At 44.0% G+C, this 12,088-nt stretch overlaps 1 protein-coding gene across 3 annotated transcripts; it reads left to right on the plus strand.

Moving 5' to 3' along the window:
* Window positions 1–1,443: 1,443 nt before the first annotated feature.
* LOC120615796 (serine/threonine-protein kinase Sgk1) lies at window positions 1,444–9,781 on the plus strand. 3 transcript variants are annotated; one of them, XM_039879030.1, is made up of 12 exons: window positions 1,444–1,632; window positions 4,463–4,538; window positions 4,980–5,055; window positions 5,448–5,552; window positions 5,662–5,745; window positions 5,863–5,994; window positions 6,250–6,362; window positions 6,711–6,834; window positions 7,276–7,371; window positions 7,850–8,005; window positions 8,114–8,203; window positions 8,610–9,781. In XM_039879030.1, exons 1-12 carry the CDS (start codon window positions 1,599–1,601, stop codon window positions 8,775–8,777), a joined length of 1,254 nt encoding a protein of 417 aa, XP_039734964.1. In that variant the 5' UTR covers window positions 1,444–1,598; the 3' UTR covers window positions 8,778–9,781. The 3 variants fall into 3 exon arrangements, with proteins under 3 accessions (XP_039734964.1, XP_039734962.1, XP_039734963.1); XM_039879028.1 differs by lacking the exon at window positions 1,444–1,632 and adding an exon at window positions 2,967–3,405; XM_039879029.1 differs by lacking the exon at window positions 1,444–1,632 and adding an exon at window positions 4,165–4,325.
* The last annotated feature ends 2,307 nt before the right edge of the window (window positions 9,782–12,088 follow it).

The following is a 12,088-nucleotide window of genomic DNA, read 5'->3' on the forward strand; positions in this document are numbered from 1 at the left end:
ATTCATGAAACTAAACTGCACAGGATTGTTCTAGAATTTGTAACACTTTGAGCAATACAAAACAATTGCTCTATTATCAATCAAATATCGTATCTAGGGAAGGAAGACTAACACAACAGCTGACACAGTTAAGAAGTAGTCCAAGTGCGGATATAGTTAAGTCCTTATAAAAATATTTAAAAATATATTTCCTTTAATATGTTGAGAAATACCAGTAATTTGTTTGCCGAGCATTTAAATTAAATGCAAAGGGTCAAGTCTTAGTAAAAGTTTCAGATTTTAGTTTTTACAGTCCATCATTAAGAAAAAATAAAGTAGAAGAGCTAAAATGATTTTCTGAAGTATTAAAATACACACGCACTAGAAAATGTTTTGTTTCAGTGTAAACGTTCCATCCTGACCAATCATTTCCATTTGAGAGTTTTGATTGCAGTTTGCCCAGTATGAGGCCTGAATGTGAGAGGACTGGCTTGCGGGAGTGAGGAGGTAATTAGCCTATTTCATATCAAGCCGTCTATATTTTCTATGATTGCACAAGGTGTTGTAGAGAAATTATCTGGAACTGATTAAACCTCAGGAGAGAAGTGAGGGAAATCTTACATTCCAGAGTGGCTCTCTTAGAGAACGCGATCGCCCTCTAGTTTGCATTTACAAGCCGAGTTTTGTGACGCAACTCTGGCCACTTCGCCACCAGAGAATAAGAGGGAAGGAGCCGGATTCCTCCGGGTAGGAGGACTATCTGGACCAAAGAAAGAGGCTGGCGACGGGAAGGAAGAAACAGATCAAGCGTTTGAATAGCGGCCACAGGGCAACCTAAAGCCTGTACAGAGTTAATAGGCGCGCGTCACACACAGTTCCCTCGTCTACCTCCCCCCTGCCCCGTACACCCGCCGTGTGTCACCTTCCTGTTGGGAAGTCTTAGTGGGTTGCTGGGACAGAACAGGGGGCGCCTGCTCCACCCATAAGGTATCCGGTTGGAAGAAAAGCCAGTCTCAACAACTCGATTCTCTCCGTTAAATGATAAGTTTTGCAGACCGTTCGTCTCCAACCGCTGAACGTTAGAGTAGGGGGAGGAGGGAACACATCAGACATTTCTTTTCTGTTCCAACCACAAATCATATGGTTGTGCCTCCTTTCTATTCCACTTAGAGCCCTCTAACTGAAATTCCATGTTCTTCCTGGAATGCATGCTGGAGAGGCAGAGCTTCTTTGAGAAAATGAACCCTGAGCATGTGTTTTGATTCTCTAGACTGATCTGTGATGATAATCAGTCAGGTTACATTTTTGTGTGTCTTGCTGGGGGTGTAATAAACCCAGGATGCCGACGACTGTAATTTTCTGGTGATGTTGCAATGGAGGGAATAAATGGCCCAGTGTTGAACTTTGCAGCTTGCTCCCTTCCTGTATGTAAATTGCCTTTATATAAAGTGAGGTTGATTAACAGAGTAGGGACACCCACCTCTGACTCGTGCTCCCATGTCATCTCAGCCTGCAGCCTTATCAGGCACATAGCAAGAGGGTACTCCAGCCCTGAGGTCTACCTACCTCCAACCTCCAGGAAATAATCTCCAACCTTCATATCCTAGATAACCTGAAGAATGAAAGAGGAGGCTATAAAGTCCCCTTTGAAAGGTTTGTCTGCTTTTATTACTATAATTTGAATGAAATGGATAAAACAAAGATACTTCAGAGGATTTGGGGTTACCTGGCATGGGGAAGGCACAGGACATGAATCGTAGGGGAGGGTCTGATGGAAGGTTTCTTAATTTAATGCTTTAAAAGCAAACAAGCAGAAATCTTTGTGCAGGTTGGTGTTTCTGAGCAGTCTTTGCAAAATTTGCTCTCTCCAAAGGGCAAAGAATGGTGTGGGAGCAGGGCTGGGCTAGGCTCGTTGAAGTTATTATATTATATGAAGAACCTATTGTAAGAGGAAGCAGAAGTGGGCCAGTTAAGTGTGACTGGGAGTTTCCCAAACCTTGCTTTAGGTTGGAGTGTCAATTTCAGGCACTAGTAAGAGCTTTCTCAAGAGCGGATACTGAGACAAATTTCTCAGCCTGTCTCCAGGAGAAAGGATGTATGTTCTCTTCTCTCAGTGTGGGACTGCTGTAACTGAGCAAACCAAGAAGAGTTGAGGCCACAGATCATATTAGGGCAAATAAGGTAGTTGTGCCTGCAAAGCAAATCCCTGTCCAGGACCAAAGAAAACCTGCTTCGATGCTATTCTTAGTTTGACACCTAGTATTTCTGAACCACTAGGGAATTCTGAAATGGCAGGGCCGTTGGCAGTAAGGGGTCACGGCAGGGCAGCCACAGCCAACAGCACCAGCGAAAGCCAGGTACCTAGCCCAGCAAATTTTAGTAACTTGCAGCAGTCTCCTCGCTCCTGGCCAGTGGCACTGCTAAGGGCGTCCAGGCCAGCGCTGGCGCGACTCCTCGCGCAGGAGGTCAGACTGCAGCTCCCAGGCATCTCCCCGCTCCTGGCAGCGGGGTTAGGCACCGAGCCGCCGCTCTGCCGAGCTTCCCTCTCTCCTCTGCTTTATGGAGCCGAGGCTCCCGGCTAATCTTTCAGGAGCTAACGAGTCAGTTTATCCGGGACTTGAGAGAAAGAGCCAGGTGGTAAAACTGAAAGAAGACTCCTGGGCCAGCCCTTGAAATAAACGGGAGGGGTAGGGGAGAAGAGGGATTTTAAGACAATGTAATGTGACCTTGCGGAGTTTTCAAGTGGGAGAGCGGGAGAATGAATCCGAGGAGTCGACGATGCCCCGGAATGCAGATCCCGCGCGGTCCTCGCCGCCCCGGGGTTACGCCAGGTCGGTCCCCTGAGTGGAGCCACCGCTCCCCTCACTTGCCACTTCTTCACGTGTTCTCGGCATGGTGAGGATTAAAAATGCAAGGAAAAAACCTACATGCGGAAAGGACAGAATGTTCTTAGAGATTACTTTATAGAAAAAAAAGTGCAATGCACATTGTATTTTTTTTCCCCTTAGTGCAGAGACGAATTTTATTTCCGCCCCCTCCCCTACACATTCCTGACCTCTCCCTCCCCCTTCCCTCTTTCTTTCCTTCCTCCTCTTCCAAGTTCTGGGATTTTTCAGCCTTGCTTGGCTTTGGCCAAAAGCACAAAAAAGGCGTTTTCGGAAGCGACTCGGCGGTGCACAAGGGCCATTTGTTTGTTTTGGGACTCCGGGCAGGAAATCTTGCCCGGCCTGAGTCACGGCGGCTCCTTCAAGGAAACGTCAGTGTTCTCTCGTCGCCCTCGCCGGCTGCGCGCCCGGCCGCCGCTCTCCATGGGGGAGATGCAAGGCGCGCTAGCCAGGGCCCGGCTCGAGTCCCTGCTCCGGCCCCGCCACAAAAAGAGGGCCGAGGCGCAGAAAAGGAGCGAGTCCTTCTTGCTGACCGGACTGGGTAAGCGCCACTGGCCCGCGGGGACCTGTGTCGCACCCCGCTAGTTGCTCAGGGAAGGCGTGAGGGACTGGGTGTTTGCGATCATTCTGAGCAATGAAGGGATGAGACGGGGTGATGGGGAGGGGACGGCAGGAGCGGGGGACTGGCTGGGCGCCCTAGCCCCGGGCTAACCCCGAAGAGAAGGGCGCGCGGGGCCATCCTCCTTCGGCGCGGTCACCCTGCGCCCCAGAGATAACCCCGGCTGGTGGCGCGTGGCCGCCAGACGAGGGCAAAAGAGGTTGCCGAGGGAATCTGGAGAGAGGGTCGGTGTCGGGGCCGGGAGCGAATCTGAAGTCAGGGTTTGAGAACCAGAGCGGGCGCAGAACACCCGGCTGGCGCGCACCGGGCGGAACGCGCCGCGGTGCAGAGACTCTGATTTCCTCGCAGGGCGGAATAAATGAGAAAGGTGGAAATTTACCCCAGGCTCTCCTCCTCTCCCACCCGCTCCGCTTGCGGTTTCCCTCGCTCAAGCCCTGGAGCGAAAGAGGTTGATGATCGCCCCGCTACGACCCCTCCCCGGGCGGTCGCCGAACCCCGCGCCCTCCGCTCCCGCCCCCGCCCTGGGGTCGTCGGGAACCGCCTGCCGCCGCCAGCTTAGCGGCCCGCGGAGCCCCGCGGCAGTCGGGGGCGGGGCCTGGGCGGGTTGGGGGCGGGGCTGGCAGCGTGACTTCCTCATTGTCTTGCGGGCCCCGCCCCCGCGGCGGCGCAGGGCTTATAAGGCGGGTGGCTGGGCCAGAGAGCTGTGTTGGCTCAGCCGGTCTTCAATCAGTGGTGGCTGCTTTTACTCTGTGTTATCTCTTTGGCGATGACAGTGAAAACCGAGGCTGCTAGAGGCACCCTCACTTATTCCAGAATGAGGGGAATGGTAGCAATTCTAATCGGTGAGTGCAGGAATAAGGCTGGACTTGTAGGATATGCGAAGTGGAAAATTTTTTGAAGGTCCCGCATCAGACTAGTGCGTGTGGCGTCGGCTGTTAAAAAAGCATCTAAACGTTTATTTCTTTTCTCTACTTCACAGCTTTCATGAAACAGAGGAGGATGGGCCTGAACGACTTTATTCAGAAGATTGCCAATAACTCCTATGCATGCAAACAGTAAGTTTGGGGGGATTTGGAGAAATAAAAATTAGTAGTTTCAGGTTTACCAGAAATAAAGACAGTCTAATCAGTGTGTTTATCAGAAAGACGTAGACTTCCCTGGGGATGGGGATCCCTTTTCAGGATCCAATTTATTTAAAACATTTTGAACATTGAAATTAATTGAGGATTTGGATTGTTCTCAAACTGTAAAATAAATTTTTTATGTTTGCCTAATTCAACCCCTGTCCCAGTAAAGAACATTCATCATCTCTGTGTTTAGCTAGGTTTATTATTTTCTTTGGCTGTTATTTTCTTTAACTGAGTAATTTATTTGGGTGTTTTTAGTTTAAACACGGAATTCTCCGGGAACAGCTGAACCAGAAGCTCACTGTTGGTGTTGGTGTGCCCCCGTGTGGCGAGTCAGGAGATTCTAAATTGTTCCTTTCTTATTTGCAGCCCTGAAGTTCAGTCCATTTTGAAAATCTCCCAACCTCAGGAGCCTGAGCTTATGAATGCCAACCCTTCTCCTCCAGTAAGTATTCTGTATTTGTGATGCATCCGTGCAGGAATTTTGTAAATGAGTCAGTTAGTAGTCCTACATTGATGAATTAAAATGGCATTTATAGAAATTAGTATCAAGGCAGGAATGCCTCTAGTCGAGGGCATGACAGGTGACATAAGGGCTTAAGTATTGAGTTAGTGGAGTATTTTTAAAGGCACGTTGTATAAAAGTTTTATCTTTTTACAAGAACGTATACAATTTCTATACTCTAACTTGAAGTATTAATACATATGGATGAAAAGTAGTTTTGAATGTGTTTATAGCTATTTGGTAACTTACCTTAGTTATTTGCAGATGTAATGTCTTTATTCTTGCTGTTTTCCTTTGAAATAGATATTAAAAGAAAATGTTTTATTTTTCAGCCAAGTCCTTCTCAGCAGATCAACCTTGGCCCATCATCCAATCCTCATGCGAAACCATCTGACTTTCACTTCTTGAAAGTGATTGGGAAGGGTAGTTTTGGAAAGGTAATTTCAAGTCTGAAGACCTTATTATTGTCAGTCAGTCATGCACTCATTTTACATCCTCCTTGCGAGTGGATAGCAAAAAAAAAGTGATTTTTAATTGAAATTTCAGGTTCTTCTAGCAAGACACAAAGCAGAAGAAGCGTTTTATGCAGTCAAAGTTTTACAGAAGAAAGCGATCCTGAAAAAGAAGGAGGTATGAGATGTGTTTGATTAGTTGGGTTTGAAGATAGATTTTCATTGAGTAGTTTCACCTTCGAATTTTGGTACCTTGTTGAAATTTGCCACTGAATCTTAATTATCCTTTTCCTAGGAAAAGCATATTATGTCAGAGCGGAATGTTCTGTTGAAGAATGTGAAACACCCTTTCCTGGTGGGCCTTCACTTCTCTTTCCAGACGGCTGACAAACTGTACTTTGTCCTTGACTACATTAACGGCGGAGAGGTGAGCAGAAGGGACTGTGAGCTAACCCTTGGGTGTCTGTGGTTTTAGTTGGGGAAGAAAGTTTTTAAAAGATACTTAGGGGGAAAAAGTTACCAGAATTAGCATTTCCTTTAACTTACCAGGTTTCTAATAGCTAATAGACTATTTAGGGCCACTTCCTGTAATTGTTCTCTTTAGCTATATATGTCAAGACTAATCAAGTACGTTGTTATCAGGCTTTGGCAACTTAGACCAACTTTGTTCTGTCTCCTGCAGTTGTTCTACCATCTCCAGAGGGAGCGTTGCTTTCTGGAACCACGGGCTCGTTTCTATGCTGCTGAAATAGCCAGTGCCTTGGGTTACCTGCACTCTCTGAACATCGTTTATAGGTGAGCTGAAGTGCTTTTAAGGCTACCTTCCTGGGTGTAAAGGAGACACATCCTTAATCTTTGACAGGGCCTTAAAATAGTGCATTTTATGTATTAATTGGTCACCTAAAACCTGATCCCCCAGCATGTGAGCTGCCTTGACTCCATGCCACTGGGGAGCTAGCCAGCTAGGATTGTGCTTAATCCAGAATAGATTAGCAGAACAAGGGCTCCCTTTTTTATTCACTGTACAACTACAGTGAATTTAAAATGCCTATAATAGGCCTAGCAATTATCTTTACAGAGGATTTCTTACGAAGTAAAATTAATTCGTGCAACTATTTTTCTGTTCATTTTTTTTTTTTACAGAGACTTGAAACCAGAGAACATTCTGCTAGATTCACAGGGACACATTGTCCTCACTGACTTTGGGCTCTGCAAGGAAAATATTGAACACAACGGCACGACATCCACATTCTGTGGCACACCTGAGGTAGGAATACCCTTGATTTGCTGTCTGGTCTACCTGCTCCTTCCTGGAGAGATAAATACAGGAATGCTTTTAACTACAAAAAGAGTCAATGGTTCTTCACGATTTCATAGTCCAATACAGTGCCAGTAAAATACATTTGCTGTTTGACAAATTGAGATATTCCAATTCCTTACATTGCTTTAATTAAAGCAAAAACCATGGTATAAAAGGCTTTTAAATCCCCAAAGAAGATGCTTTTGACTGCCCAATAGCTTCCTGAAAATCAGTACATGTAGACGACCAGTTAGCCTCAAGGTCCAGCAATTTTATCAGGAAGTAATCTAAGGAAGTGTGTTCTCCAAATGGACCCAGGGTCTCTCAGCCCTTTCAAAGTGCATGCCTTGTCTTGGGATTTCCTGGTTTTGTGGGCTCTAAACTCTGTTTTCCTGATCTGTCTTTTAGTATCTTGCACCTGAGGTGCTTCATAAGCAGCCTTACGACAGGACCGTGGACTGGTGGTGCCTAGGGGCTGTCTTATATGAGATGCTGTATGGCCTGGTAAGTAGCACATTGAGAATCATGGAATATTGACCCTGATTTGATAATGTTCTCTAGTATGTAGTCTTAAAATCCTGACTTTTCTGGGCACACAGGCCCTATTGCAGACCTAGTCAGTGTGTCTTGCCCTTTATCAGTAAGCTTATCAAATTCTGATAAGAGAGGCATATAAGTGTTTTAGAATAAACTCTTAACCTAGTGGATTTTTCTTTTGTAAATTCACATTTTACTAGATATGACCACACTTAACCTATGTGAGTAAAAAAAAAAAAAAAAAAAACGGCTTTATTTGTATCTCTACCTCCTGGTAAGAGTTGCAAAATAGACACCAAAAAATCCAGGGCAAAGAAAACTTATCAAGGGAAAGGCTTTGTCAAATCCAGCTTAGTATGTGGTAGTTTAAGTCTTTTTCTCTATTGATAACATATGTATACAAAACTTCCAATTAAACATTAAGAAATTTTCTCCCTTCTCTCAGCCTCCTTTTTATAGCCGAAACACAGCTGAGATGTACGACAACATTCTGAACAAGCCCCTCCAGTTGAAGCCAAATATTACGAATTCTGCAAGACACCTCCTGGAGGGCCTCCTGCAGAAGGACAGGACAAAGAGGCTGGGTGCCAAGGACGACTTTGTGAGTAATTTTTTCCTGTTCTCCTGGATTGTCTGAGAAGTGTACTAGATCTCACTGCCCTTCTCGAATTCTGCCTGTCTAAATTAATCTTGTTTTTCCTCTCAACAGATGGAGATTAAGAATCATGTCTTCTTCTCTGTAATTAACTGGGATGATCTTATTAATAAGAAGATTACTCCCCCTTTTAACCCAAATGTGGTGAGTATCTTTCTCTCTTCTAAGTATAGAGAGTCCCAAAGGGCATTTCTTTAATTCAGAGTTGGTGGTGGTGGTGGACTGGGGAGGGCCCTCAAGGAATAAATTGGCAGATCTTTTGTTCATGGACCATTATTCTACCTAGAGAAAAAGTGGAATTTTTGTCCCAACAAAGCTCACACAATTTTTCAACATATTTATCAGTTAAAGTACCAAAAGACAAAAAGGGTATTTATCCTTATCATTTAAACTCTGTGTGGCCTCTGGGTTTTGTGTTTGAAATCTATGATTGTTGTAGGAGTTTTCATATTGTGCTCTAAAGACTGGAGCTCCAGATTGAGAGCGTGAATAAGCGTGTCTTGCATCCACTGTGAATTTTGACACTGAGTGTGCTTTTCCTTCCTGCTAGAGCGGACCCAGCGACCTGAGGCACTTTGACCCCGAGTTTACTGAGGAGCCGGTCCCCAACTCCATTGGCAGGTCTCCCGACAGCATCCTCCTGACAGCCAGTGTCAAGGAAGCCGCCGAGGCCTTCCTCGGCTTTTCCTATGCACCTCCCGTGGACTCTTTCCTCTGAACAGTCGTAGGGTTGATTTCGAAGGATTTTATGTGTGTTTTTAAGTGTTTTAGTTAGCCTTTTGGCAGAGCTGCCAGCTGACAGGACATCTTAAAAGAGAATTTGCACATCTCTGGGAGCTTGCACATCTTGGCAGTCTTATTGCACACCGTTTGCTGGAAGCTTTTTGAAGAGCACATGAGGTTTTCATTTTCCTTCTTCCTTCCAAGTGGTGCTATCTCTGAAATGCGCATTAGAGTGCCGCCTTAGACAGACGCAGTCGTCTTAGTAGGAGGAGGACGCTGTTCTAAGGAGGAACTCCTGAAGGTCTGTCTGGGCTGTGATAACGAATCTTATGAAATGTGCCTTTTCTGATGAGATCATGTTAGCTCCAAAGCTTTTCCTATTGCAGAGTGTTTTAGTTCTTTATTTTCTCTTGTGGATTTACTGTGCAAACAGTGGTATGAGTGTGATATGCTTGATCACAGAGGGATTTAGTAATAAGCATCAATGTGACACTTGCAGGACACTACAATGTGGGACATTGTTTGTTTCTTCCATATTTGGAAGATAAAATTATGTGTAGACTGTTTTTTTTGTAAGATATAGTTAATAATTAAAATTTATTGAAATGGTCTTGCAATGACTTGTATCCAGATGCTTAAAGAAAGCATTGCTGCTACAAATATTTCTATTTTTAGAAAGGGTTTTTATGGACCAATGCCCCAGTTGTCAGTCAAGTCTGGTGTTTTCATTGTTTAAAATGTCACCTGTAAAATGGGCATTATTTATGGGTTTTTTTTCATTCCTGATAATTGTATGTATTGTATAAAGAAAGTCTGTACATCGGGTTATAACACTAGTATATTTAAACTTACAGGCTTATTTGTAATGTAAACCACCATTTTAATGTACTGTAATTAACATGGTTATAATATGTACATTTCTTCCCCCTCCCCATCACACAACTTTTTTGTGTGTGATAAACCAATTTTGGTTTGCAATAAAACCTTGAAAAATATTTACATAAAGTGTCATGCATGTTCTTTTGTGTATTTTGGTTGAGGGAGGCAATAATGCGTCTATTTAAAACTTAAAATCAGGAAAATGCAGCTATAATTTTCAACTCAGTGGTTTGCTTCTAATAGCAGCAGCTTCTGACTCCAGAGGAGTATAAGGTCTTCTTAGACAACTTATATTCCAGATCTTCTTAGCATATTATGATGTCAGTTGTTCATAAATCCATCCAAACAAATCCTTTTCCATTTACCAGTCTCACAAAGACAGTCATGAAGTAATGTTCTTTATATGTATTGCCTGCCCTATGACGTTGACTGTTTGTCCGGACATTTAGCTTGTCTGAAGTAATAGGTAATTCTTTCAACAAATATTTGCATGCCTACTCTAGGCCGGGCTCTATCCTGAGTGCTGGGGATGTAGCAGTGAGCAAAGCAGATAAATCGCTGCCCTTAACAGAGCCTGATGGAAAAAGCAGACTTTCAATTAAGCAGTTTATTGAAAAGGAAATCAAGATAATAGTCTGCAGCTGCAGGAGATTGCCACTAAAGAGGGTGAGGATGTTTGTCATAAATGGATATGTTCCCAAAAAGCAGGACTTCGGGTTTCTGAAAGTACTCAGAGCTGAACTGAGTGCAGTACCAGCTCAGAGAAGGATTCCCAAGGAGCAGCACATCCCTGGCTTGGACTAGAAGCCTCTTGAGCTGGTGTGCGCCTAGCACCGCATGGGCCCAGCAGACTCGGCTGTGCAGAAGCCACTCCTGGAACTCATCCCACTGGAATATTTACAGTGGAAGAGAAGGTGGCACCATATTAGGTGATCATCCGCTTGTGTCCAAATTGTTTGGACTTTCTCACTTTTCTAGGCTTTTCACAGAAATTGCTATCAAACAGGGAGTCCCCCAACAGTTGATCCTGCTGCTGCCTTAACCTCAGTCTACTGCATTCCCTGTACTCCCACTTCTCAGTTTGCACAGGGATTGCCCCAGGGAAACCTGTCGTCTTTTTTCCCTTTTATTGTGGCTCTTATATTTCAATTCCCCCCGAGCCCCTGCCCTCCTAAAGCTACTAAGGGCTGAACAGGTATTTGGAGATCACTTAGTTCTTGTCTCTTATAATCCACTGAACAAAATGGGATCGAAGTGAATCAATGACCGTGCAGAAGGTGACTTCCAGGTCAAGGTCTGCCTTTCAGTTGCTGCTCTACCTACAGGCACTAGCTACATATTAAAACCCCCACCAACCTCAAATGCCCAAATCGACTACGGAGAGTATAAAGCCTGCATTTTCCTAGTAAAGACTAATGCCAGCCTTGACAGGGAGGTTATTTGCATATCTCCCCCTAATTCTCATGATCAATAACAATTATGAATTCCTCCTTGAACAGAAAGTGCTTAAATCACATTTTTATTTGAGCACAGTTCTTGTAGGCTGAGAATCTATAATCTGTAAATAACTCAGAGGGGCTAGTCATGGATTATAAAGCTTATTAATTTTTTAATGGTAAAAGTTTGGCTTATTAGGTTACAGTCAATCACTAGATAAGATGTGATTTACATTGTTTGAGAATCAAAAAGAACCAGAGGAGTCCCAAGTGGTGTCACACAAGTGGGAGGAGATTATATCAAACACAAGTGGGTGGGAAGGGAACAAGCCAAGAACAGGGAAGTGAAGAAAGGACAGGGATCAATAAAAAAGGACAAATATTTACTAAGTACTGGTGTCAAATGAGTCAAGTGATGTCAGATAGCATTCACACATAGGTATCTTTTATCTAGAGGAGTGGTACACATTTTTGCCAGTATTTGAAACTCAGTTTGAGCATGATGGTTGCAAAAGGTATGGATCTGTTTAAATATGAGTCTGGGGAAAATTATTGAGCTAAGAATTGAGCTAAAATGGAAATCTGAAACCACTACCACCATGAAGTGGCTGCCTAGAGCAGGCTTCACAGAAAGGATGCCAACGATTTGTGCTAACCAATTCTATGTCTAAGGTGTCTAATCACCTTAGGCTCTGAAGGTTAGATAATAGTAATAGCTAATACTAACAGTAACAGCTAGTAGCTCTTACTATATGCCAGACATTGTTCTTAGTATTTTACACTCGATTTATTTAATCTTCAGGACAATGCTATGATGTTGAAAGTGAAGAAACTAGCACAAAAAGGTTATTTGAGGTTAGAAGTTGAATCATGACAGTTTGGCCCAAAGCCTATGCTTGTAACCATTACATTAGCCTGCCTAACAGGTGACAACAGAATACAGAAGCGAACAATGGTATGCTTTTTAGTTATTCAGTTATTATTTCACTAG

Source organism: Pteropus medius, unplaced genomic scaffold, assembly GCF_902729225.1.
Source record: "Pteropus medius unplaced genomic scaffold, Ma_sr-lr_union100, whole genome shotgun sequence".
Classification (NCBI taxonomy): domain Eukaryota; kingdom Metazoa; phylum Chordata; class Mammalia; order Chiroptera; family Pteropodidae; genus Pteropus; species Pteropus medius.